At 37.4% G+C, this 27,060-nt stretch overlaps 3 protein-coding genes across 4 annotated transcripts; 2 read left to right on the forward strand and 1 right to left on the reverse strand.

Annotated features, from left to right (window-relative positions):
• Positions 1-6,315: 6,315 nt before the first annotated feature.
• snapc5 (small nuclear RNA activating complex, polypeptide 5) lies at positions 6,316-8,809 on the forward strand. Its single transcript, XM_084408859.1, has 4 exons — positions 6,316-6,460; positions 6,946-7,061; positions 7,138-7,212; positions 7,931-8,809. Exons 2-4 carry the CDS (start codon positions 6,972-6,974, stop codon positions 8,108-8,110), a joined length of 345 nt encoding a protein of 114 aa, XP_084264985.1. The 5' UTR covers positions 6,316-6,460; positions 6,946-6,971; the 3' UTR covers positions 8,111-8,809.
• A 2,255-nt stretch (positions 8,810-11,064) lies between these two features.
• On the forward strand, positions 11,065-21,020 carry lctlb (lactase-like b). 2 transcript variants are annotated; one of them, XR_014627503.1, is made up of 15 exons: positions 11,065-11,149; positions 11,248-11,437; positions 11,613-11,773; positions 11,864-11,951; positions 12,040-12,149; positions 13,913-14,041; positions 14,132-14,227; positions 14,315-14,369; positions 14,444-14,605; positions 14,691-14,965; positions 15,177-15,303; positions 15,646-15,845; positions 16,624-17,121; positions 19,640-19,684; positions 19,828-19,850. XR_014627503.1 is itself a non-coding variant. In XM_084409917.1 (15 exons), the coding sequence occupies exons 2-15, from the start codon at positions 11,308-11,310 to the stop codon at positions 19,941-19,943; spliced, it is 1,758 nt and encodes a 585-aa protein (XP_084266043.1). In that variant the 5' UTR covers positions 11,065-11,149; positions 11,248-11,307; the 3' UTR covers positions 19,944-21,020. The 2 variants fall into 2 exon arrangements, 1 of the variants encoding a protein (XP_084266043.1); XM_084409917.1 differs by having other exon boundaries at positions 16,624-16,687; positions 19,828-21,020.
• On the reverse strand, positions 16,337-26,985 carry zwilch (zwilch kinetochore protein). The gene is made up of 19 exons (XM_084409918.1): positions 26,819-26,985; positions 26,642-26,681; positions 26,473-26,562; positions 26,257-26,375; positions 25,981-26,171; positions 25,787-25,866; positions 25,553-25,708; positions 25,363-25,434; positions 25,088-25,181; positions 24,848-24,900; positions 23,083-23,185; positions 22,920-22,999; positions 22,641-22,797; positions 22,472-22,500; positions 22,235-22,371; positions 21,913-22,008; positions 21,278-21,393; positions 21,051-21,147; positions 16,337-16,555 (listed from the first exon to the last, which is right to left on the reverse strand). Exons 1-18 carry the CDS (start codon positions 26,866-26,868, stop codon positions 21,056-21,058), a joined length of 1,755 nt encoding a protein of 584 aa, XP_084266044.1. The 5' UTR covers positions 26,869-26,985; the 3' UTR covers positions 16,337-16,555; positions 21,051-21,055.
• Positions 26,986-27,060: the final 75 nt, after the last annotated feature.

The raw sequence follows: 27,060 nt of genomic DNA on the forward strand, positions 1-27,060 counted from the left end.
TCTTTTGCCACGTGTGTTCCGGCGGGAAAGTGACATCAATGCATACCCTCTATACACTCATGAGGGGGGAGGTGCCTGTGCTGCATAGTGTGTTCGTGAATTTGGGGGCGGAGCTATCAAGATGAGAAATCGTTTACTGCACCTCTAAGATGGGTTTTGGTTGATTGGATTCTAAATACTGGAGTCTAACGTTTTGAGCTTGTCCACTTTCGACCACTTCCAGAGGTAGTCGAAAACAAATTGCTTTCCTAGTGTAGACGCTCATGTGATCGAATGCATTCGAACATCCGCAAAAGACCGAACTGTAATCTAAATTGATTCCTTGTGATTCCCATACAAATTCCTAAATAAAAGTGATACATTCTAACATATTTTTTTCTGAAAAAAGCCTGTCCTAGTTAAACTTCTTTGTCACTCGGAGAAGGTAAGCTTGTCTTATCTGCTCTTTTCAATGGCAGGACTCTTGATTCGTACGTCCCCTTTGAGAGCAAGTGATGACAGACAAAGACCACTCTGTTGACCAAGTCGCATTTCTGCGGTCGTTCTGATGATGGTCTGAGACTCTTATATTAATCATGGTCTTTGATGTCATAATAACCCACTGCGGCAACTCAAAGCAGGTGATTCATTTGGTGCGAAAATCATAGCGCACATAAAGAACCTCAGTGTGTTCACACATCCGCACTCGCCCACTTTCACAGCAGACACGGACTGCTGCCTTGAGTCTGTAAACTGTGTTTGAACACCGCCGCAGAGGGAACGCAAGGCCACACCTTGAAAGTGAAACCGAAAATTGGGAAAAAATAGAATTTCCCCCCAAAAACAGGAATCACGCCTTACTTTGTGGTTTAACGGCGGCAGTGTTTATATTAAATCAATGCTCCAGTTCTGAACAGCGGCCAATATATAGAGTCTTTTGAGGACTGTTGTGTTCACTAGTTGTATAGGCCTACGTGCAGAAGTGTATATGCCGAGACTTCAGATGTGCATGATCATTCGTGCATCCAGACACGCACGCACACATGACACACGAAGTCTCGGCATATACACTTCTGCACGTAGGCCTATACAACGATATGTCCAAAAGGAAGAGTGAACGGATGGGAAAGGTGAAGGTTGAGACGGAGCTTTGAAAACAAAGAGTCTGAAGTCTCCCCCCACACACTTTTCCTTTTCCTTGGAGCACAGAGCTCCTTCCACCATTATAGGCTCAAGGGGTAACATCCTGGACATTATGGTTTTGTTTGTTGGTGCATTTTCATTTATAGAATAGTTTATGTGGGGGGAAAAATTGCTGCAGCTTTAAAAATGGTAAACGGCATGTTCGGTCTGATTTTGTGTAACGGGCCGGCATTGTGCACATTGTTCTTCCCTACAAATAAACATCTTTTGAATGAGAAAGCAGATAGAGCGCATGAAAATGGATTGTTTGACAAGAGTGACCACATACTTTGGCACTGTTACCAATTTGATATAAAGAACAATGAAAAGAATATTATTCCCATGTTAAACTGCTAGAGCTTGGGACAGTCAAAAATGCACCATTCGTCCTCTTTCATGAATTGTTCTCTATCTTGCCATATACGCTGTTATGTAGTGTGTATACTATTCCCTCCATCACTGTTGCTTTGTGAAATTGAGTCACAACTTCCTGACTCGACTGTCCAAAGGTCAATCCTGCTGGCTCAATCCGTGAGGCCCCGTAAGGCCCCTTTCGTGAGGCCCCTCAAACAGCAGGCCCAGCTCCGCATTCCTCAGTCACACAGCACCCTCAAACAGAGCAGCACTGGGCTTGAAGCAGGCCCCACAGCACTCAACCAGCCAGCTCGAGGAAAGGTCTCACTGCGAGAAAATGCAGGCCAGCAGCAACCCGGCCCCTGTGATGACAGGGAGAAGGCAACTGGGGGCTCTGCTGGGCGCAGATGGGTATATGCAGCACATTAGTCTCCGGAGCCAGAGTCCACAGTTAAGCCCACCATGAGGATGTCCTGAATATCTCAAGAAGCCTGTCATTAAATGTCTGGCTTATATATTATATTTAATCCCTTAATAATGAGAATTTTTTTTTTTTTTACTTTAAAACTTTAAGTATTTAAGAATAAAAAATGCAAAAAAGGTGTGCACATCCAAAATCCAAATTGGGCTCAGGTGCAGGACAAAACGATAACAATAAATGAACCTGTCAGGTCTTCATCGGGCACAGTGTGCTTTTATTTTTACTATTGGCTATTTTTAACTACTGTACTTTTACTATTCCAATTTTATTACAATAACACATAGATTTTTTTTTTTTTTTTTTTTTTAAATGATTATATAATTTTTTTATTAAACAATGGAAATATACAATATATTAGGTGGTGTGATAATTTAATATATTATTTTATATTATGAAAAAACTCTTAATGCTCTGAAATGTAATCTTACATTTTATTTTATCTATAAAAAATATATATTATTGTATATTTTTTATTTTATAAACTTTTTATAAATTATGTGATTTTATTGTCTTCTTTCCTTTGATTTCATATTATGAAAAATTCTTAATGCTCTGAAATGTGATCTTATATTTATTTAATTTATTACAAATTATTTATATTTTATTGATTTTAAATTGATTGTATATAATTAAAAAGCTTAATGCTCTGAAATTATATAAAAAAATAATGTTTAATTAAATTGTATTTATTACAAAAATGTTATGTTATCGTTTATCATTTTATATTGTATATATAAATGATTTAGTAATAAAATGATTATTTTTAACTATTTTTAAATACAATTTTATTTGATTAGAATAGGCTTTCTTTCGTGTCTTATTTCTTTCCTTTGACTTGAGAGTGAAATATTTTTCTTGCCATGTTCCGTGAGAATCACCCACCAGCACATTCGCTCAGTGAGTCACTCTCATGCCTGTGTTTGGAACTGGCAGCTGTGTAAGCCCTGCACCATTTCCCCTCTGACCCCAAAAGAAGCAGGCAGCAGCGCTATGGGCTCCCCATGCACTGACGGAGCGCTCCAGTTACATCCTTCTGACCAGTCTGACATACACCGCACAAGCACTAAGCCCCCTTTGGATGTCTGGCCATGGAAGAGAGTAGACGTGACATTAGAGGTGGGTGAACTTGGCCAGGTTTGTGTTATCAGAGACTCATATGTCTCCAGTGACCATCATTCAAGCACTGTGCACTCACTAAACCCACTGACCTCACCTGTGGATGGCAGCACCAGGCGGTCTCTCTGCCACGAACACTGCCTGGGCTTTCACCTGGCCTAAAAAAATGATCTTTTCGGGACGTGCCACATCTGCCACAACCTGTCTGCTGGTGCCATCCTCACGTGAGATACATGGAGATTGAAAGCAACGATTGAGGAGCTGATTAGAATCAGTAGGAGAGTCTTGCACGAATGAGCTTCACGCAAGCCCCGTCTATGCAATTATATCATACACTCACAATGATGTAATCGGAAAAGTTTGCAAAATGCATCATGCATAGAATGCCTTGGTAAAATAATTTCAAATATAAAAAATAAATACATGAATAAAAATAATGACATTTAAATCATTTAATAATTAAAAATAAAATATATTATGACTGTTTTAACATGTGCTATACATAAAACACACAGGAATATCTTTCAAACTGGCTTGTTCACATATTAGCTGTGTCCCAATTCAGAGGATGCATCCTTCAAAGACTCCAAAGGGCGGACCGAGTGTTGTTAAATGGGGCGGTCTATAGCCTACGGAGTGTTGTTCTTGTCGCCTTGCAATATTTCTTAATAATGATAATAAGAAATGTTTATTGAGCACCAAATCATCATCTGAATGTGTATGGATGTAATCTGGAAACTACATTTGCCATGCTGTCATAATCATCTGACACCAGCATCAGTTGTGTCACTTCATCGCCTTTCACAAATCCTCTCCCATGGACTCACATAAGAATCTCTAATAGGTCATCCGGGTACTTTATGCCTGTCTATGAGTAGCCTGTGAATTCAGACATAGGCTACTTCTTTTGTCACACACTGTTTTTCGCCTACTGTTGGGAAGTATGTGATTTTGGATGCAGGCCATGTATGTTTTGATTGGTTCATTACGGTCAGGTGTGTCTTATGTCATTAGTCTTTGTGTATATAGCCCTCATTGTGTCTGGTCTAGCTTTGTTGGTGAGTTTCTGTTCATGGTTCATGTTCAATGTTTTTTCTATTTACTTTGCCACCATCGTTAACTAAAACTGCATAGGGTTCTCATCTCAACCTGCCTTCTGTGGATTATGTTACATCTACACTGTCCAGTGGTGCTCACATACCAGTGTAACACATCTGGATGGGTTTAAATAATTAAATACTACTACTAATAATAATAATATAAATAACAAAACAAAGAAAGATAAAATAATTGTATCATCATAATATATTTTAGCATGATTTATGCATGAAACACACAGGAGTATCTTTCAGACGGCTTGTTCTCTACACTGTCCAGCGGGGCTCACATGCTGTGTAGTGTACACATCTGGATGGGTTTAGTCAAGGAATCCTATAAAAGAACCTAATGGGCTCATTTTGAGAGATTTTGAGAGATTGATTAAGAGAGCTTTTAGATGTTCTTCACATCAATGAGTTCCATCTGTGATTTATGTGAGTTTTCTTTAAATGAGCGTTTTCTTTATGTCCCCTCTTTGGGAATTGTTTGGGCACGTGCAAACTCGTGCGTGCCTTCCGAACAGGTTGATGTGTCGAGGTGGTGCCTGCAAGTAGCTTAAATCTCCCAAAAAGGTTGCACGGAGACTTTGAGTTTGTGAATATATCACACAAGGGTGTGTTCCTTTTATGTTTTTAAGTAATTCCAGTCATCTAATGCAAAACATGCATAAGGACACTGCATAATATGTTTTGTGTGTGATGCATATAACGGTCCTAATAAATAATGTTCCCGAGAAATAATCTTGGATGCCCTTCTGAGCATCCATTGCTTTCAAGCTGACACTGAAGGTTTTATTAGATCAGGCAGTTGAATAAAAGAACAATGCCCTCTAATGGTATTATAGACTCTTAAGACAAATGCAGACAATGATCGGATAATAGCAGCTTAGATGTTTAATGTGGTGCAAATCATCTAAAAAGCAGGGTGCGTGTTTTGTGCGCTGGCATCGAAACACGCATTACATTTGCAATGCATTAGGCTTCCTGGTGCTGTAAAGTTGACACCTGCCAGTTCAAACATCTCCATATGCAGGTGAGGACACAGTACAGGGGGACAGATGTAAATTTATACCGTATGCTTTCTGTTTCTACTAGCTATCTCTATATATAGATACAGGTTATACATATAAAGAATGAATATGAATAGCATGAATACTGTTTAATATTACTGAGACTTTGATGTGTCTCCAAAAATTCCATCTTTTATATGGTATAACGCCTGTCCTCAAACTGACCACATGGCGTCACTAATGCGCTCCGTGCAGAGTGTCATAATATGCATAATATGCTGTGTGATATGCTGATTATTGTCTGTAAAGGATGAGGTGTGATTGAGTCCTATTTTATATATATATATATATATATATATATATATATATATATATATATATAGCCTATATATATATATGTATATATATGTAATATGTTGGCTATATATATATATGTATGAATGAATTTAAAATATAGCCTATTCAAATTATTTTTTAAATATCTACAACAATATTAAATAAATAAAAAAAGAAATACAGGCCTATAAAAAGGTTATAATTATTCTAACTAGATGAGTAAAATTTGTAAACAAACTTTGATGTTGGCTTGAGAAAGCCTAGTCCAAAAGATGAACAGTTTTAATAGTCAGGCTTATAATAATAATAATAATAATAATAATAATAGAAGAAAAATAAATTTTAACTGAATAACAGTAGAACTTTTCTGAAGCCAACATAATGTACCTACATTTTTATGTATATTTGCTGTTTTGTTTTTATATAGCCTAAACAATATAAACAATTATTAACATATAAAATAATAACATATTTTAAAATAAATTAATAAAATGAATTAATTAATAATAAATACATCATTTTATTAAAAAATAAAATCTAGAATTATCTAAATTATAATCTCACATATAATGATGTGCCGACATTATTATGTGTTTATCCATATTATATAATATTTTTTATATATTGTATACTGTGTGTGTGTGTATGTATATATATATATATATATATATTACATAAATAAGAAGCTATAACAAAAGGATTCTGGTCAGTTCAGACCATAGACTGTAAAACAAAAAGGTTCAAACCTGCGGCACTCTTCAGTCTTCACGTGCTTTAAGCGCATGCGTGCTGAAAGTGCGCGTGACATGTTCTTCAGAATGCTACCACTGTGGAGTTGAGAAGAAAATAAATAAACAGTTTAATCGAAATCATGCATGTTCCAGAGAGCGTGTTGAACCAATAAAGTAAGTCACGTTGTTTTGTTTATGAGGCTAAAAACTAAGTAAGGCTTAAAGAAATAAATAGCTTGTAACTGTATTTATTTCCGCTAGCATTCTTGCTAAATGAGCTGACTACACGGATGGGTTCGGATACTGTTTTACATAAGAAAATGCAAATAAAATAAGTGTTTAGATGATGCATTATTAAGATGACTGTTAAACTGAATAATAATTTAGCTCGATAACTAATGGTATGACAGCGTGATTCCCAGAGAAAAGCAACAGCAGCCTGTAAACCACTGGAGATCAGGAACATGATGTACAGTACTCACAAACCAAACAACAATTCCATCTACGATTTGATCTTGCAGGCTGTGAAATTAATGTCAACATTGTTTAACTTTAATTTGAAGTTGATATAGATAGAGCAATGCATGTTTGTTTCTGAACTCTGGGGCCATGCTCTGTAATAAGCAACGAAAGACATTGTCTCGTGCTTTTGTGTTCAGTAATGCTGTAGAAACACTCGTCCACTATGCTGAGTCGCCTTCAGGAGCTCAAGAAGGAAGAGGAGACTCTTCTGAAAATAAAAGTCATGCTGCAAGATCAGCTCAACAGACTTAAGGCAAGAAGTAACCTATGTAAATATTTCATTGCGATCTTTGAGCAGAAAACTGATCGTCTTTGTTTATGTTCATCAGTTTGAGGAGGGGACCCTGAAGTCAATGATCAGTGCTCAGACTGAAGAAAGCCCAAATGAAGCCCCAGTCCCGGAGGTAAATAAACACCACATATTCAGACATTAAAAAACACATGTACTTGAGTCGTACTCTCAAAAATAAGAATATTTTATTAAAAAAATAAATTATAGTAAATAAAATATCCCCCCAATGTTGTCTTAAGCTATTATTATTTTTCTTTCTTTTTTTACACAACGAAAATGAATGGTGATTTATACTGCAAAGCTCCATAAGGGAAGCATCATAAGAGTAACCCATACAACTCTTAAATTCTCATTTGTGGTCAAGTATATTCAAGCTTGCTGCCTCATTATCAATCACATGACACAATCAGTTTTTTTTTTTTTTTTTTTTACAAATAGGATGCATTAAAAGATTTCTGTTCTAAATAAATACTGTTCTTTTGAATTAATAAAAATAAGATTGTTTTTTTTTAAGCACAAAATCAATCAGCATATTAGAATGATTTCTGAAGGATCGTGTGACACTGAAGACTAAGTAATGATGCTGAATATTCAGCTCTGCCATCACAGGACTAAATTTCATTTTAAAATGTATTAAAACAGAAAACATTTATTTTAAATTGTAATAATATTTCACAATATACCTGTTTTTACTGTAAATAAACACTAGCTGGGTGAGCATGAGGCTTATTTTAGAAACACACACACAAAAAAAAACTATTATTTTAAATATGAGGACCTTTACATCTTTCAGATCTTTTTTTTATTACATTTATATTTGATATGCACAGGTGGAAGTCAACCTGGATGATGAGACAGAGATCAACCAGACCAAACTAGTATTGGGTGCTCAAACAGACTATGACATGGAAGAAGAAGACGAGGAGGAAGAGGACGATGACGATGATGCAGATGATGATCTTGATATGGTGCTAGAAGATGAGGAAGAAGACAACAACGACGACTACTGACTGTGCCTGCAAAGAGAGCGTTATCATTTACTCCTGTGTTTAGGTGTGTAATCTGCACATTTGGCATGCTGAAAGAGACTGTAACTGGCTCTCTCTGTCTTAGATTGGTGTTGCGTTAGATAAACTGTTGGTTCACAATCTATAAAATCCTCCAGAACTATGTGTAGCACAAATAGAACTCCTCCTATAACTGTGCTGTTGGCCAAGCCTGCACTTTATGTATTTCTAAATACATATAAATTAAAGATTGCACCAATCCTATTTCATGGTGTTTACCAAGTGATGCTGTACTGTATAGGCTTTATTTAATATTGTATTGATTTCAGATTGAATGCATTATGAAGCTGATGATAAGTATTATGTACATGTTCATGTTGTTAACTTGCAGAGGTATTTTTTCTATTTAGACTGAGTGTGTGGAATAGGTTGTGTATGCATGGGCATGACAATTGTTCTAGCTGAGCCAGTATTATAACTTTTTTGTACTTCATTGTTAATGTACAGAGAGTTTCTATGTTTTCTTAGAGAATAAACTCTTTTCTGCGGATTTTGAAGGTGCTCAGCGTAATAGACCTGGAGTGATGCAGATTGTTTGGTTTGGTGTTTTGGTGTTGCCTTTATGTAAATGTATGATGTGTGAATGACATTTTTACATTAACCCCTTGGTACATGCTAATAAAGGCGAGTATGATGATCAGACAGCCGCATTTCCTCTGTTGGCCAGTAATAATGCTATAATAAGGTACAGACTTCTGCCCCATCAAAACACAGCATGAACCTGCAATGCAGTAAAAACACTACCAGCATTCAGCATTTTCTAAACACCTGTTAACAATGTGCAACACTTCACAAAAAGAGCGAGGGCAGCTCTGGAGAAAACTGATGCCACAAATATGCCAAAAATAGGTTACTCACAGATGATGGCAGTTATTCAATGGAAAATACAAGCTGAAGGGATAGTTCGGCCAAAAATGAAAATCCTGTCATTAATCACTCACCCTCATGTCGTTCCAAACCCGCAAGACTTTCGTTCATCTTCAGAACACAAATGAAATTCTTTTTGATGAAATCTAAGAGCTTTCGGTCTCTCCATTGACAGCTACAAAACTACCGCTTTGACACTTCAAAAAAGAAATCGTAAAAGTAATCCATGTGAATTGAGCAGTTTAGTAGATATTAGATTGCTTTATATGATGAACAGATTGAATTTAGGCTTTTATTCACATATAAACATTTATCAACTGACACATCAGTTGTATGTGGTAAACGGAAGCTCAAGCATGTTCGATTGACGTGCGAGAACCAATGAAGTTCATTCTCGTGTGTTATGCAGTGCGTTTGAGCTTCCGCAAGAACCAATGAGGTTCATTCTCGTGTGTGACTCAGCACGATTGAGCTTCCGTAAGAACCAATGAGGTTCATTCTCGTGTGTTACGCAGTGCGTTTGAGCTTCCGCAAGAACCAATGAGGTTCATTCTCGTGTTACGCAGTACGTTTGAGCTTCCGCAAGAACCAATGAGGTTCATTCTCGTGTTACGCAGTACGTTTGAGCTTCCGCAAGAACCAATGAGGTTCATTCTCGTGTGTGACTCAGCACAATTGAGCTTCCGCAAGAACCAATGAGGTTCATTCTCGTGTTACGCAGTACGTTTGAGCTTCCGCAAGAACCAATGAGGTTCATTCTCGTGTGTGACTCAGCACGATTGAGCTTCCGTAAGAACCAATGAGGTTCATTCCCGTGTGTGACTCAGCACGATTGAGCTTCCGTAAGAACCAATGAGGTTCATTCTCGTGTGTTACGCAGTGCGTTTGAGCTTCCGCAAGAACCAATGAGGTTCATTCTCGTGTGTTACGCAGTACGTTTGAGCTTCCGCAAGAACCAATGAGGTTCATTCTCGTGTGTGACTCAGCACGATTGAGCTTCCGTAAGAACCAATGAGGTTCATTCCCGTGTGTCTCAGCACGATTGAGCTTCCGTAAGAACCAATGAGGTTCATTCTCGTGTGTTACGCAGTGCATTTGAGCTTCCGCAAGAACCAGTGAGGTTCATTCTCGTGTGTTACGCAGTGCGTTTGAGCTTCCGCAAGAACCAATGAGATTCATTCTCGTCTGTGACTCAGCACGTTTGAGCTTCCGCAAGAACCAATGAGGTTCATTCCCGTGTGTGACTCAGCACGATTGAGCTTCCGCAAGAACCAATGAGGTTCATTCCCGTGTGTGACTCAGCACATTTGAGCTTCCGTAAGAATCAATGAGGTTCATTCTCGTGTGTTACGCAGTGCGTTTAAGCTTCAGCAAGAGGCTTGTTCTCGCACATCAAGGAGGTTCGGTTGAGCTTCTGTTCATGTTCCGTGATCAATGTTTATATGTGAATAAAAGCCAAAATTCAATCTGTTCATCGTATAAAGCGTATCAAGTCTCTTCAGAAAATTTGGCCTAAACCGCTCAATTCATATGGATTAGCTTTACGATCTCTTTATGAACTATTTGTGTCAAATTGTCAGTTGTGTAGCTGCCAATGGAGGGAAAGAAAGCTCTCCGATTTCATCAAAAAGATCTTCATTTGTGTTCAGAAGATAAACGAAAGTCTTACGGGTTTGGAACGGCATGAGGTTGAGTAAATGATGAGACAGTTTTCTCTTTTGGGTTATATAATAATAATAATAATATTGGAGTAAGAATAAGATCCTAGATAGCTGCTGTGTAATATTTTGGGTCAATTTATCCCACCATATGGTGTCATTGTTATAGTAAACACAAGAGTATCAGCCTCTCCAACATTAACTTTGCTTACAGAGTGAAACCCTCGTTTGTAAGAGATCTGTCCACCGTTGCAAAATGTGATCACAGTCCATTGACCCTCAATAGGAAGGCTTATGGGTCTACATTGAGGTCCTGGGACCACCTTTAGTCCAGCACAGTGCTTTGCCACCCAGGCTGAACAGTAACAGACTTTGTACGTCAACTTTCAAACCCCAGGATAGTTCTCATCGATTTTAAAGGCATTTCCATCAGGGATCAATGCAGATTCTGTGATAGGTATGTTTAAATCAAGAGTATGAGGTTTTATAATTGATTACTAGGCAAAAGAGATTGTTTCCAGTCATAGTGATTCATTGAATCATGTCTTGTGAAAGGGTAACTACCTCTCAGATCAGGAGAGTGTGGTGCTGAAGAGAGTCGCTGAGCGCTGGAATATGATGCTGTCACACCGTGTTGGACGAGTGTGTCATGTGCTTGTGCTGGTGTTGTGTCTGTCTGCGGCTGAGGACTTCGACTGGTCAGCGAACAACCACGACTCCTTCTATTATGGCACTTTTCCAAATGGTATGATCCTACCAATACCATACAGATCCCTTTTCCTCAGCCACAAAGGCTCTTGGGAAATCAACAGATTTGCATGGATGTCATTAATAAGAGTTAAATTAGTAAACTGACTAATAAGACTCCATGTGAAAGAATGTTTAAGACGTGTTCCTTACTGTTTGGCTTCATTTGTCAGGATTTTCGTGGGGAGCCGGCGGTTCAGCCTATCAGACAGAAGGAGCCTGGGACAAAGATGGGAAAGGACTGAGCATCTGGGATGTGTTCACTCATAAGAAGGGAAAGACGTTCTTGAATGATACTGGAGACTCTTCGTGTGATGGATACTACAAAATCAAGGTGCCCATGTTGGTTCTATGTCATGCTGATTCAGTACGAAATGTCCCAGCTGTGAAATGCAACAACATTTTGCTTCATTTTCTTGTATAGGATGACATTTTGTTGATGAAAGAGCTGAATCTCAATCATTATCGGTTCTCCATCTCCTGGCCCAGGATCATGCCAACTGGTATCAAGTGTAAGTATCTGTACTGCTGGCTCCAGGTAGGACATTTGATATTAACAAATTCCCTTTAAATTTGACTTCCACTTTTGTGTGTTTACAGCTGACCATGTGAATGAGAAAGGGCTGAAGTATTATGATGTTCTTATTGATGAGCTGCTTGAAAATAGGATCACTCCCATTGTGACCCTGTATCATTGGGACCTGCCACAGGTGTGTACTCTCTTTTAATGAATAGACCTTAAACGGCATATTTAATTTTTTGCGAATAAAAATGAGGCATGTACCTTCTGTTCAATGGGCTCTATAGTACTTTGTCTTTTTTGAATGTTAAGCTGACATGCCATTGAAAATTCATATTTAAGCCTAATAATAATAATGCCTGGTTACAAAAACCCCAGAAAACATGTTGTAAAATTTGACGTGATAGCAAATTTCGTGGCCGAAATCAAGGAATCTGCGCGATTGGGAGTTTCACGTGAGGACAAAAAAGTCTGTTTCACTTGTGTTCAGAAACTTTGTTTGACATTGACTTCTGTGCTGTTCTTCAATGCATCACTAGACTCGCTACAAAATGGACCTTTTTCCCCCACAAAATTTTCTCAGAAAGTGAGGTGTAAACGGTGTTTACACGACACCATTTTCAACTAAAACCGGAAAACTTTTGCGTTTTGGCCGTTCATTTACGCAACAACTGTTTTGGGGGCCTGAAAAAGCCAACTGGATTCAAAGTGCAAGTATTTGAAAATTATACCGTTATAGTCTCTGTGTAAACTATGAATTTGTGAAAACGGTGACGTCATGCTCATGCGTATTACATCACTCTACATGTTCTTTACAGAGTGACATCGCCCACTACTGGCCTGGCAGCATCAAACAGCGTTTATAGTCGCTTTCGCGGATCCGTGTAAATGGGATCATTTTGACAACGTTGTCGTCTGTAGGTTAAAAACGCAAAGGAAAAACCTTTCCTTTTTTAGTACATCATTGTTGTATAAACGTAAATTTATCTTTTAAGATATGCTCACATTTACCGTTTCTTGATTAAACTTCGTGGGCGAATCAGTGCGATCGGGAGTTCCACATGAGCGCTTATGCAAAGTTGGTCACGGATTCCCCACATTGACCAAAAAGCGGCTTGGTGTAAAAAGTGACTTTTCAACTAAAAACTGAAACCTTTTTATGCGTTTTGGCCATTCATTTATAGGACAAGGCAAACTTTTGAATATGGGATTCAAAGTGCAAGTTTTTTGAAAAACGATACTGTTACACGGTCTCTGTGAAACCTACAAAAACAAGAATTTAAAGGGATAGTTCACCCAAAAATGAAAATTCTATCATCGTTTACTCACCCTTAGGTTGTTCCAAACCTGTATGAGTTTCTTTGTTCTGCTGAACACAAAGGAAGATATTTGGAAGAATGTTTGTAACCAAACAGATCTCGGTCCCCATTGACTTCCATAGTAGGAAAAAATATATACTATGGTAGTCAATGGGGACCGAGATCTGTTCTTCCTGTATCTTCCTTTGTGTTCAGCAGAACAAAGAAATTCATACAGGTTTGGAACAACTTGAGGGTGAGTAAATGATGACAGAATTTTCATTTTTGGGTGAACTATCCCTTTAAGAAGACGGTGACATAATTACATGCTCAGTCTATAGGAACTTTTTTGCCCATGAAAAGCACAGAAATTTCACTTATGTATGTGACCACACCTTACTGTTCTCGTTTGTCCTGACATCCATGTTTTCATTTGCGAAATGTTAATACAGCATTTACCTAAAGTCAGTTCATCAGGAGTCAATTTAATTTTGACATATCTTTCAACAATATCTGTCAAGTATTGGCAAGTAAAAATATACACATTTAATGAATTAAATGTAACCTATCCACTGCATTGCCTGATGTAATAGATTTCTCTGTAACCTTTTTGGAAAGTTTTATCATTTATCATCATGTCTGTACATTTGGACAGGTTTTGCAAGAGAAATATGGTGGATGGCAGAACATCAGCATGATTAATTATTTCAATGATTTTGCCAACCTTTGCTTTGAACGATATGGGGACCGTGTGAAATACTGGATAACTTTTAATAACCCATGGGTATGCTCACTCAACACATCTTTACTTAATGCCAGCAAATTAAATAAATGTGTAAAGGATATGCTTATTAATGTGCTCAATGTGTGTCAGTCAGTGGCAGTGGAAGGATATGAAACTGGAGAACATGCTCCAGGACTGAAGCTTAGGGGCACGGGGGCCTACAGAGCAGCTCACCACATCATTAAGGTAACATCATTCCCTTGACAGAATATTGCACCATAGTATTTCAAAATGAAGATATATGCAATACTGTTTGTGTTGGTTTAATAACAGGCACATGCTAAGGTTTGGCACACTTACGATTCTCAGTGGCGAAGCAAACAAAAAGGTATGAGCTTACAAATGTCTGTTAGTTTATCAAAAATGACATCCTCTGAACCCTCTGGCTGCTTTCTTCTCTAGGTATGGTGGGTATTTCACTGCATGGGGACTGGGGAGAGCCTGTGGACATCACTAACCAGAAGGACATTGAGGCTGCTGAGAGATATGTGCAGTTTTACATAGGCTGGTTTGCTACACCCATCTTCCATGGAGATTATCCTCATGTGATGAAGGATTTCATAGGTACTGTTGCAAAGTAGATGTTGGTTGAACATGTGAGGTCAAAAATGGCAAAATTCTGCATCTTAATACCAATTTTGTATCCAAGGGAGGAAAAGCACACAGCAGGGCTTGGGAACGTCTCGACTTCCCTCCTTTTCCTCTCAGGAGAAGAGTTACATCAAAGGCACCTGTGACTTCCTAGGCGTGGGACACTTCACGACACGCTACGTCACCCAAAAGAGCTTCCCTTCCAACCGTGGCAACACCTACTTTTCAGATCGGGATATAGCGGAGCTGGTTGATCCACGTTGGCCTGATCCTGGTTCAGAATGGCTCTACTCGGTTCCTTGGGGCTTTCGCCGCCTGCTCAACTTTATAAAGGTGCACAAAGGCTATCGTTTAAAAGCCATTGGTTTCATATGACATTTCCTCATGATGAATCTTGATCTGGTTTCAATCATGAATATTTTTTTATTACTAATGTCTTTGTGACAGTATCATGTCAAGAATACTACAAGGAAATTTGTATATGTATGATAAGATCAAATATAATCAAGTCTTTAAACTCTTGACTTATGCTCTTCGACTTAAGACTCAGTATGGGAACCCCATGATCTTCATCACTGAGAACGGGGTCTCAGAGAAGATAATGTGCACAGAACTGTGTGATGTCTGGAGGATTCAGTATTACAAGGATTACATCAATGAGATGCTCAAAGGTAACTAATCAATGAATGGATGAACTTCCTCATCGGTTACTTGCCTTCATGTTGTTCCAAACCAGTATGGCTTTCTTTCTTTAGATGAACACAAAAGAAGATATTTTGAAGAATGTTTCAACTGTTTTTCTCCATATAATGAAAGTCAATGGGGTTCAAACCAATATTGGACCCCACTGACTTACTTTGTAGGAACAAAAACAACATTTCACATTTTTCAAATTTTCTTTTTTGGTGTTCTACAGAACAAAGTCATACAGGTTTGCAACAATATGATGGTGAGTAAATGTAAACAGAATTGTGACAAATTATCATTGTATCTTATTTCTTGTTATCCTGCAGCTATCAGGGATGGAGTGAATGTGAAGGGCTACACCGCCTGGTCCCTGCTAGACAAGTTTGAGTGGGATGAGGGTTACTCAGAGAGGTTCGGACTGTACTACGTAGACTTCAAGAACAAAAATAAACCTCGCTACCCCAAGGCCTCTGTTCAGTTCTACAAACGCATCATTAATTCGAATGGATTTCCCAATCAAAGAGAGGTAACATCTATATTGTTCATCTGTTCATTATGAGTTACTAAAAAGAAAAGAATGGAGGTTATAATTACCTAGTAATGAAGGCATATAAAAGTTGCAATTTCTTTTTCTTATGTTTTGGCTTTTAACATTAAATGTCAGTTTTATACATTACAAGGACACTCGTTGAATTAAACACACAAAAAGAGTTATACCACACACTCACAGTTAAACAATAAAAGTTATTTTTAAGGAAAGTGCTAATTAACATTTTAAATGAACTGATTATGCTTCAGATTGTTTGACTGCCATCTTGTACTAACATTTTGGATTAGAGCATCTGTTTTTGTACTGAAACATGCTATTTAGAGTCAATGAAATGTTTGCAGAGAACATTTTCCAATTAAATAGCTGTTTAGGAGGAATAAGGCAACAACCTCATTGTTGGAGAACCCCCAAGATTAGAATGTAATTACCATATAAATGATTTTTTTCTAATTATTTTTCTGTTTATTGAACAAACTCCAACTCATCACCTTGGACATGTTCCAAATGTTTATTTTCAGATGATACAAAACAACATAATTGTATATATAATTGTTTATATAATCTATTAAAGGTGGTGTAATTAACAGATTTAAACAGCCAAGTTAAATACCACATAAAATGACAGATTAGAGTAGAAGAGTCAGAATAGAATCTTGAAAGGAGTGTCCTTCTGTGCAAACCTCCATCTGTAAGAGAACAGTATGACTAAATGAGACGATGACCTGCTCTGAATCATCATTATCATCATCGGCAGGTTGAGAACTGGAAGAGTAAAGCTACAGAGACTTGCTCCACCAGCAATCAGCTCCTGGCTGCAGGTCAGTGGATCATTGATTCTAACTTAGTTGAACCAGGGCAAACAAGGAAAAATTCCATTTGTTGACCACAGGCTAAAAAGAATAATCGTGTAGCCTTTAATCAAGAACAAATTCAATGGGTACAAATTCCCTTGAACAGTGCATGAGAACATTCCTAGTCTTCATCTGGATCTCCACTGTTTTATTATGCTAACCTCATTTGTGGTTTGACGAGGTTTCTACTTAGTGGTAGTGTCCATAGGGACCCGGTATGCTTACCATGAGAATGGATCGACAAAGGCTTTTGGGGAGGTCTGAAACAGAGACTGAGCTGAAACCTCTAACAGGATTTTTCTTTGTTTGCCCCTCCAGCTAGATGAAAAATCCAAGGAAAATAAAGATCATGCAGAGATGCCAAAGGTTTGGCCAGTGCATGATGAAGTTTAGACACTAGGGTAAAGAAAAAACGTCTTTCTTTTCTTTTCGGCTTGGCAAACTACCGACAATGTCGTAAAAAAAAAAAAACTCATAATGATTTTGTGGTGTAGTTGGATAAAAGGAACATTAAGCAACTCCAGTTCTGGCCTACTCTAATCTTGAGAAGCTGAAATCTCTCAAATCTTCAGAGGCCATATCTTAATTAAATGCCAACATAAAGAAAAAGCCAGATCAGCTATTGAAGTACATATGAACATTAAAGGAGCAGTACACTGAGAAACCTTACTTCATTAGAATGTTCTACAGGGTGGGCCATTTTTATGGATACACCGTAATTACATGGGAATGGTTGGTGATATTAAAGTCCTGTTTGTGGCACATTAGTATATGTGATGGTCACCACCCATCTTGAGGAGTTTGCCCCCTCACATATACTAATGTGCCACAAACAGGACTTTAATATCACCAACCATTCCCATGTTATTATGGTGTATCCATATAAATGGCCCACCCTGTATATACTGTCGAGTGCAACAGTGCTCGCTCACTTTCTTAATTGCCTTGGTTCTAAAAGTATTTTTCCCATTCATTTCTTCTTTTTTTAAAGTCTTCCTTAAAGAGTTTTAAGTCATCGACCAAACCAACCAGCTATGAGGCAAATCACTAATTTGATTTGAAACAAAAAAATATTTGAAAGAGAAGACCAAAAGACAAAGCCACAAGTCTTAACGGCTTTTAACAACAAAGAAATGTTGATTATGTATGTAGAAACCATATATTTTACGTTTATTGCAAAATATGCCGTTGTTAATACACTTTATTAGGTACACCTGTTCAACTGATTGTTGACGCAAATATCTATTCAGCCAATCACATGGCAGCAAAAGTTCAAACTGAGCATCAGAATGAGGAAGAAAAGTGTTTTAAGTGACTTTGAATGTGGGATGGTTGAGTATTTCAGAAAATCTACTGGGATTTTCACACAAAACCATCTCTAGGGTTTACAGAGAATGGGCCGAAAAAGAGAAAACATCCAGTGAGTGGCAGTTCTGTGGGCGAAAATGCCTTATTGATGCCAGAGGTCAGAGGAGAATGACCAGACTGGTCGAGCTGATAGAGAAGCAACAGTGAATAATCACTCGTAACAACCGAGGTCTGAAAAATAGCATCTCTGAACGTACAACACTTCAAACCTTGAAGCAGATGGGCTACAGCAGCAGAAGAACACACCGGGTGCCAATCCTGTCAGATAAGAACAGGAAACTGAGGCTCACCCAATGCACAGGCTCACCAAAATTGGATAGAAGAAGATTGGAAAAACATTGCCGGGTCTGATGAGTATTGACTTCTGCTGCTGCGACATTCAGATAGTAGATGAAAGCATGAATCCATCCTGCCTTGTATCAACGGTTCAGGCTGCTGGTGGTGTAATGGTGTGAAGGATATTTTCTTGGCTCACTTTGGGTCCCTTAGTACCAATTGAGCATCATTTAAACACCACAGTCTACCTGAGAATTGTTGCTGTCCATGTCCATCCCTTTATAACCACAGTGTACCCATCTTCTGATGGCTACTTCCAGCTGGATAATGTGACATGTCACAAAGATCAGATCATCTCAAACTGGTTTCTTGAACTTTGCAATGAGTTCACTATACTCAAATGGCCACCGCCGTCACCAGATCTCAATCCAATAGAGCAGCTTTGGGATGCGGTGGAACCGGAGATTCACGTCATGGATGTGGAGCCGACAAATCTGCAGCAACTGCGTGATGCTCATATCAATATGGACAAAAATCTCGGAGGAATGTGTCCAGAACCTTGTTGAATCTGTGCCACGAAGAATTAAGGCAGTTCTAAAGGCAAAGGGTTCAACCCGATACTAGCAAGGTGTACCTAATAAAGCATAGGGAGCCTGACTCTATCATTTTGTTTCAATTCTCTGATTGGTGACGTTTTTTCCCCACAGAATCCAGGGTAATATATTTTTTCACCATGAATTTCGATGTTAAAAGTGATTTGTTAAAAAAATACGTTAAAATAATGTGGGCTGATGACTCAAACAAAACCATATAACATTATATACCATCAATTAATAATCTTGTAGCTCACAATAGGTCTGTCTTTAAAGGTTATCGGAAAAATCTGATTCTGTAAGGAGAAAATGAATAGGATTTTTACTTGCGGAACCTGACTGTTGCACAAGTTTTCATCAGGAGCAATTGTGTATGGACTATATGGAACATAACTTTTGATGAACTCACTGCGGTTTTTATATTATTTTTTATTATTCTGAACTTTGCTCATTCATATTTCAAACTGAAATGCTGCATACTGTATGTGCTGTATAATCTTAAAAAAAAAAAACCCAGCCAGATTATAAATGAATAAATGTCAAGGATGCTTGATGTGGATGACGTCCTTTCTTATAACCCAGTTGACTGAATTGTGCCGTTTTAATGTGAGCTTACACAGTGGCCCTCAAAGGGTTAATGTGCCCTGATGATATCCTAAGATTATTTCTCTCTCTTCATTAGAGGAACAGCGGAATACAGCTGCCAATATTCTAAGACTTATTCATGGTAAGCCATCACACACAAACACACCACAGCTAGAAGATAACTATATTAACCCTTTGAGTGCTCTGTTATGCAAAAGCAATGTGAAGACTGGGCTGCGCTAACATGTTTGGGCTGATAAACATGTTTGTGTGTATATGTTTCAGATCCTTTAACCAGCCACATGGAGATGGTGACTGAGGTTGTGGTTCCCACGGTGTGCACCCTCTGCATTTTGATCAGCGCTGTCTTTCTCATGATCCTGCTGCGCAAACGCAACTAGCTCACTTTTTTATAAGGAAAAATGACTGAATTCGGCCCGTTTCTCATTTAATACTCTTTGCAGGCAGGGACGCTGAGGTTAAGGATACTATGCTGAATTTAAAGGTACACTGTAACTTTTGGCCCTCTAGCAGTTAAAAAACAAAACTGCATGCATTTTGCAGAAGAACATTGTTTTGGTTGTGCTTCGACTCTGCGGGACTGTGCGGATGAATATGGTTATCCTACTGCTCATAAAAGTTTAATTGTTATTGACTAATTATAAACTGTTTGTTCTTTAATTCCAGTTTGTTCACGCGTCAAAGTAGCCGGAGCAACTTTTCTTTATTTATGGATATGACAAGACATGCACGGGCAAGTTTACCACAAAAACCATCCCAACAGGTCTAAAATAAAAACATTTATAATAGGCTTACTATAGTGAATCAGGGTAAGACAAAAACATGTTTTGGAGGAAGGACTGATTTTTTTTTTAATCATTATTTAAATTTGGTTAATTTTAACAAAAAAAAAAAGTTACATAGTGTACCTTTAAATGATATAGGCAAATAGTCTTTCAGTTTTGGATATTACTTCTATGTGGACTAACCTTTAACCCTACCGTTCAAAAGTTTGGGGTCAGATTTTTTTTTCAGATTTCAATTTTATTTCAATATTTCAATATTTTCAATATTTCAGATTTCAATAACTTTCTATTCATCGAAGAATCCTGAAAAAAATATTAACCAGCACAGCTGTTTGCAACTGTGATGATAAAAAGAAATGTTTATTGAGCACCAAATGATCATATTAGAAGACAGAAGACTGGAGTAATGGCTTCTGAAAATTCAGCTTTTCCATGACTTTTTAAAATATATTAAATAAAAAGTTATTTTAAATTGTAACAATATTTCACATTATCACTGTATTTTCAAATAAATGCAGCCTTGCTGATCATTTGACTTCTTTCAAAAACATAAAAAATACTTTTGAACAGTATTGTACACAAAAAGTGCCACAAATTAAAACTACTGCAATAAGAAAGAAAGAAAAAAAACAAATGAATACAAACTTTATTTCTTTTCTACTACATTTTCTGTGAGTACATTTCCATTAAATGGAGTCTTACCGGTGTTAAGTGAAGCTGATGAGGCTACAGCTCACCATGGCCCTGTAGTAAGACATCTTCTCACACTCTCCATTGACAGACTCATCCAGGGGCACATCTGCATGTGTGTGACAAGATTAGTTTAAATGTCATATTTCAACAACATGTCAATGTCAATTTCAACAACAAAAGATATGAAACTGGTGGAAAAAAAAAAAATGAAAAAAAAAACCTGCCGGTGACTTTACCTAAGTCAAAACTGATGTGGTCTACTAGGGGCTTGTCACTGAGGTACAATGCTGTCTTGACTTCCTTAGACCCCTGTCCACTGGACACCTCCATGCCCCAAGAGAATGGCTGCTCCCTGAGAGAATAACATAAACCAACATTAATTCACACTTATACATGTCATTACACTGTTCAGTACATCCTACATCAAATGGCAAAGTAATCAATGCTGGGTAGATTACTTACAAATTGTAGTCTATTACCAAATATAAATAAGATGATACAATTTTGAACATTTAAATACATAAAAACAATCAAATTAAAACACTAAATAAGAATAAGATTAAATATTGTATTTGTTTATGCTGTGTTTCCATGTAATTATAGAATGTGCAAGTGTCTGTATGTGCAATTCCATAAAACTTTTGAGAAAGGAAAATTTAAAAGATTAAAAAGAATCAATGAATTCTGAATAATTTACTGCCATATTGTGAATATTAAGTAATCATGTAATCAACGAAAATGTAACTATTCTGAATTTTAATTTTTGGAATCTGATTACATAATCTATATTACATATAATCAATTACTCCCCAGCACTGAAAGTAATGCAGAGACAATATGACAGCTCGTAAGAAATGCAGCATCAACTCACTTTTCATAAAAGTAGCTAATGAGGGCAGGCTTAACTTGCAACTGGAAGACGTGGTCCTCGTCATAGTTGGATGTTTTATAGTACTGCAAACAGGACCTGTCATCAAATATCATGGTTAGAACACGTTTACCAAGACCCAGCAACTGAAATTAGATTTTTCTCTCTATTTTAATCTCTTGCAATGCAGTGTTCTCTGATGGAAAAGTGGACCCTAAATCATAAACCACAATTTCCTGTGAAAAATGGAATGATATATTACTTATGTACATTTTGAATCACCATTTGATTATTATACAATTCAGGGAAAGGGCAGGAAGCTCACTGAGTGAAAAGGAAAAGGCGGTCATGAGGAAGACTGAGAAAAGTACTGCAGGTGCCCAGGATCTCCAGCAGGTGGTGCAGTTTCCTCACTCTTATCACCTGCTCCTGAAGGTCAACATCAGTGTCCAAGTAGTAACTCTGGAAATTTGAGATAAAATGCATAAACCACTCCAGCACCATATTATTTATATCGACCAAAATCTTTAAAAAATAAAATCAAAATAAAATTGTTTCCTACCAAATAGTTGAGAGTTGTAAGTTCCTTTCCTAAAAAAGAAGAAAGTCAGAAAGTCTCTAAGTATTTTTGAGCATCTAAAAATTAACAACTTCCTTATGTAGCCAATTAGCAGATGAAGTGAATTATAAACCAAAGAAGAGCTACATTTAAAATTTGAAAGTTAGAGTACCAACAAGGTAGTTGATGAAGTCTTTCCTGATCTTGTCCAGGCCCAACTCCAGCAGCATATTAGCAGGTGTGAGGCCAGTGAGAGGCATGGTGTCTATCTGCTGCTGGTACGACTGCAGGATCAACTTACTGAGAGTGCTATTGCTGTCTTTGTGGATCTAAGTGGGAAAAATACACTCATTACATACCATTTTAAAATATTTATGCTGGAAAAAAAAAATTCACAATGTTTAACCAAAAATATCTTTAATGCATTTATGCATAATGCAGTTGCACACACCCATGGTTTGATTTTACCAAGTTTCACTGCTTTGACAACAATTTTCAGGCATTCTGTTATGTCTTGATATGAAGTTACACCTATGAGAAAAAAATATATATTCATTTAGTTAAAGTGAAATTGTTTTGCTGTATTTGTGAAATTTTGCAATGCTAATATTTACTCCTCCTCATCTTCTCCCACAGTTGTTCAGTAAAATCCAGGTCTCCTCTCTCAATTACCATCGAGCTGAAAACTGCAGTAGCGTCTGTCTTAGCTTTCTGTTTCTGTTACAAAAGATTAAAGGGATAGGTCATCCATTAATACAAATTCTGTCATTATTTTCTCGCTGATGTCATTCAGATACATATGACTTTCCTTCTTCAGTGGAACACAAAAAGAGAATTTTTGAACAATTATTGGGCAACACTTCAATATAATGAAAGTGAATGATTGAGAACTGTCAAAATTATATTAGATTATATTCAGGGTTGGATTTATGCATAGGCATTCTAGGCACGCGCCAACGATGTCCAGGGGGCCCCCCATTTCAATGAAGGCAAATATATATATTTTTTTAATTATTACTTCACTCTACTGCTAAACCTCAGTACAACAATTACTTTATAAATTAATAAAAATTCAAATATTGTCACAGTCGGGTAGAAACCTTGTTTCTCCATATTTCGTTATTTTTTTCATAAATCATTACAATTGGTCACCCATTTGCCCCTTAAAGGTACAATATGTAAGATTTTTGTAATAAAATACCCCAAAATACCCCTTACAATATCCCAAAAGTTCCCAAAGATTTTTCATTTCAGAGAAATTCCAATTTTAAATAATGGCTCGTCCCTGGTCATTGTCGCCTGTCAATGACGTAATATCCGTGTTATTCCTGGTTTCCGCTCGTACTGCCATAGTAACCATGGCGACAGACGTAGACAACTGCGTTACGTCTAGCGGCGCGCTTACGCTGTTGTTGTTTCGTTCAAACATTATGGACCATGGCAAGCAGAATTTGGGACAAAAGGATAAATAAAATGAGGATCAATATTGGCGTGGCGTTTTTCGAGATGCCGAGAGCTCCACGTCCGCGACTAACTTGGACTTGACAGAGACGCCACTCTTGCATGTACTTTATTAGTTTAGTATGATAGTGTAGACCAAGTAAAAAAGTGCTGTGTATCCTCACAAGTTTAATTCGTCAAATAAACTGACCTGTGTGAGTAGTAATTCAGCGGGTAAGTTAGTTCGGTAGAATTAAATGTCCTTATTTCTTTATATTTGTGGGACTAGCGTGTGGCGCTGATATCTGTCTCTTATTAGTAATTGCGCCCTGCTTCATACCACAGTCATGTTAAAAACATGCAAACAATGCAATGCAAAGGTAAATAAAGTATACATATTATATATATATATATATATATATATATATATACACAATATATAATATATATACATACATATATATATATACATACACACACACACATATAAAGGCTAATGTTTTATGTACTTGAGGAGCAGAGAGTGTCTTAGTCTAGCATTTGATGTGAAGACACAGCCAATACTCTTTTAAAAAGCCTGTGCGAAGCACTTCATCTTTTATGACGTGAGATCTTGGCCAAATGATTTTTAAAAAAAGCAACAGCTACAATTAACTTCATAACCTGTAAGTTGATGAAAACGTAACACGATGCACTTACTGCCTCTGAGATTTGCCCGTTCTAATGAAAATGCGACATTCACTGCTCAAAAACTTCAAAACTTAATTTGAGCTTGATTTTGGTCAAATGTTAATAATATAATGACACATTCAATATATGATCATATATAACGCCACAATATCAACTCTGACAACATGCAACAATGGGGGCAAAAATGTATTTTGCCTATGTCACAATATGAGGTAAATCCGGCCCTGATTGATTATATTATCAATTTACCTCAGAAAGTTTGGCAGTGTGTCCTGGTACTCCATGAGCAAGGTTCTCAAGCTCTAAAATAAGGAGGAGACATAATAAACATAATAATCCATCTCCCTCAAACTTCACACACTATAAAGCAAAAAAAATAAAAAAAAATCCAAGACTGACACAGAGAAAATCAGCAGCATTCATATCTATTTGCTGCTTCTTTCTGCAGCTGTATATTCATATCACACAGATCAATCTCACTGTATTTACCCTCTATGAGTGCTCTGGTAAGGTCCACTGCAGACTGAGTCTCCATCGGTTCCAACCATTCAGTTTCTCCCGTTCTCAAACCCTCTGCCAGAGCCTAGTACAAGGGTTTTAAAATAAAAATAATGACATTATATTGCTTAATGATATCATTATTATATTGTAAGCAATTATATATTAGAGTAAAACATTTTTCCATCTATAACAAACCTACTGCAATTTGGCTATGTAAATAAACCCTATAATAGTATATAAATAATATTAAAATAATTCCATACCAGAAGGAACTCCATCTCTCTGTGGGTCTGATACAATGGACTTCTCATGTCTCCAATTGAGACTTTGATATTCTGTAATATCAAACCAAAAAAAAAAAAAAAAAAAAAAACTAAGAACCCCAATATACAGTATAAGCAAAACTAAATGACTAAAGTGTCACAGGCAAATTAATGCGGCATAGGCGCTGACCAGAGTTGCTTTAGAAGACAAGGGAGGACATTCCAAGACTTTGTCCACATTATTCCATGTCAGACTCGCTATTACACTGCTTTGAGACTCAAACATCATGCTCTCTTCTTTCAAGGAGCAAAACATGTTGAACTGTGCATAGCCTTTGGTCGCCAACTGGGAAAAAAATCAGATAATTAGGTTTAAATAGTGAAGTACCTATAGGACTTATACAGAAAAATATATTTGTTTTACTGTAGAAGCATGGTGTCTATTCTGATGCTCTTGTTTAAGCTCATCCAATGTGGTGAAAGAGGTTTCATCTCCTGTTGGACCTGCAGGAAATTGGGAAATAAGAGAAGGTTGTTTCTCTTTACAAAGAATAATCGTAAAGGTAAAATTACTGGATTGGATCCATAACGTAATACTTGAGTAATGAGTGCTATTACCTTTGCAGCAGACTGTATACAGTTTGACACCACTGGTTTTGTTTCCACTGTAGACCGTTTCTACTCCAAGCCAGGCACTGGCACATGGGTCAGACTTGTCACAACGGACCCAGAGAGGGTGCAAAGCGCCTGGGACTTCCACTTGGGGCATGTTGGGGTTATGAGCCATGGTGTACCACGACAGCAGCTGCCTGGTTGAAGAAAGTGAGTTATGATTATTCATAATCACAATGCTAGTTTTAATTATACTATATTGCAACAAGCCGCTTCTTTTACCTTGCTTTCATGACAGAGAGAGGCTGAGGCCCCAGATCTTGTTCCACTTTATAAAGTATCTCTTCAACAACACTGGTGTCAGCTGAAGTGTCTGTAGATTCTGCTTCACACTTTGGTTGCTTTTGATAAAATAAGTTTACAAATGATGTAATGTTTACTGTAAATAGGAATGGCACATAATGTGTGTATATCGGGGGCAATCACAAACTGACTTACTGCTTTCTCACAGACAAAGACAGGCTGATTTCCACTGATTATGTTGTGTAAAAGCTCTTCCTTCTCCACCAGGAGTACTGAAATTTCATCCTGAAACAAACAAACAACTTATTTTCAACACACATGACTGAGCATCTTCTCTGTATAAATGCATCCACATTCATTTTACCATATACGTGCAGCTGTCTTTACTTTCATCCTGACATAACCTAAAACAGGCAAGGAAAGAAATATGAGTTAAGCATATGAATTACGTAAATAACATATACTGTACGTAGTAAAACATGACAGATCTGCCAGTTATTCAAGTTTAATCGCAGTAGAAAACATAACGACAATTACTCACTTGAGAAATTTAACAAAAGCGTTGGCGTCGGAAACTATTTTGGATCCCATTCCCTTCGTTTGAAAACAAAGGCAATATAAAGATATGATAAAAAATGTTCCCCGTTTGAATGAAAAACTTTTGCTGAAAAACAGTTTGATTACAGCGCGCCAAATGTACGTCACCAGGGGTTAAGACGCAGTCACGCAGACGTCTTTTTGCCACGCCTATTGTTGTTAAAAATGAATCTTCAACAACAAAAC

The sequence above is a fragment of the Rutilus rutilus genome (genome assembly GCF_951802725.1).
Source record: "Rutilus rutilus genome assembly, chromosome: 5".
Classification (NCBI taxonomy): domain Eukaryota; kingdom Metazoa; phylum Chordata; class Actinopteri; order Cypriniformes; family Leuciscidae; genus Rutilus; species Rutilus rutilus.

Excerpts from the sequence above, each read along its gene's own strand:
- snapc5 (XM_084408859.1), top strand. The coding sequence starts at position 6,972 with ATGCTGAGTCGCCTTCAGGAGCTCAAGAAGGAAGAGGAGACTCTTCTG. Across the intron at positions 7,062-7,137 it reads ATCAGCTCAACAGACTTAAG|TTTGAGGAGGGGACCCTGAA; the intron begins GCAAGAAGTAAC and ends TATGTTCATCAG. Across the intron at positions 7,213-7,930 it reads ATGAAGCCCCAGTCCCGGAG|GTGGAAGTCAACCTGGATGA; the intron begins GTAAATAAACAC and ends TGATATGCACAG.
- lctlb (XM_084409917.1), top strand. The coding sequence starts at position 11,308 with ATGATGCTGTCACACCGTGTTGGACGAGTGTGTCATGTGCTTGTGCTG. Across the intron at positions 11,952-12,039 it reads CATGCCAACTGGTATCAAGT|CTGACCATGTGAATGAGAAA; the intron begins GTAAGTATCTGT and ends GTGTGTTTACAG. Across the intron at positions 19,685-19,827 it reads TATTCTAAGACTTATTCATG|ATCCTTTAACCAGCCACATG; the intron begins GTAAGCCATCAC and ends TATATGTTTCAG.
- zwilch (XM_084409918.1), bottom strand. The coding sequence starts at position 26,868 with ATGGGATCCAAAATAGTTTCCGACGCCAACGCTTTTGTTAAATTTCTC. Across the intron at positions 25,182-25,362 it reads GAGAGATGGAGTTCCTTCTG|GCTCTGGCAGAGGGTTTGAG; the intron begins GTATGGAATTAT and ends CCCTTGTACTAG. Across the intron at positions 22,798-22,919 it reads TTGGTAAAATCAAACCATGG|ATCCACAAAGACAGCAATAG; the intron begins GTGTGTGCAACT and ends TTTCCCACTTAG.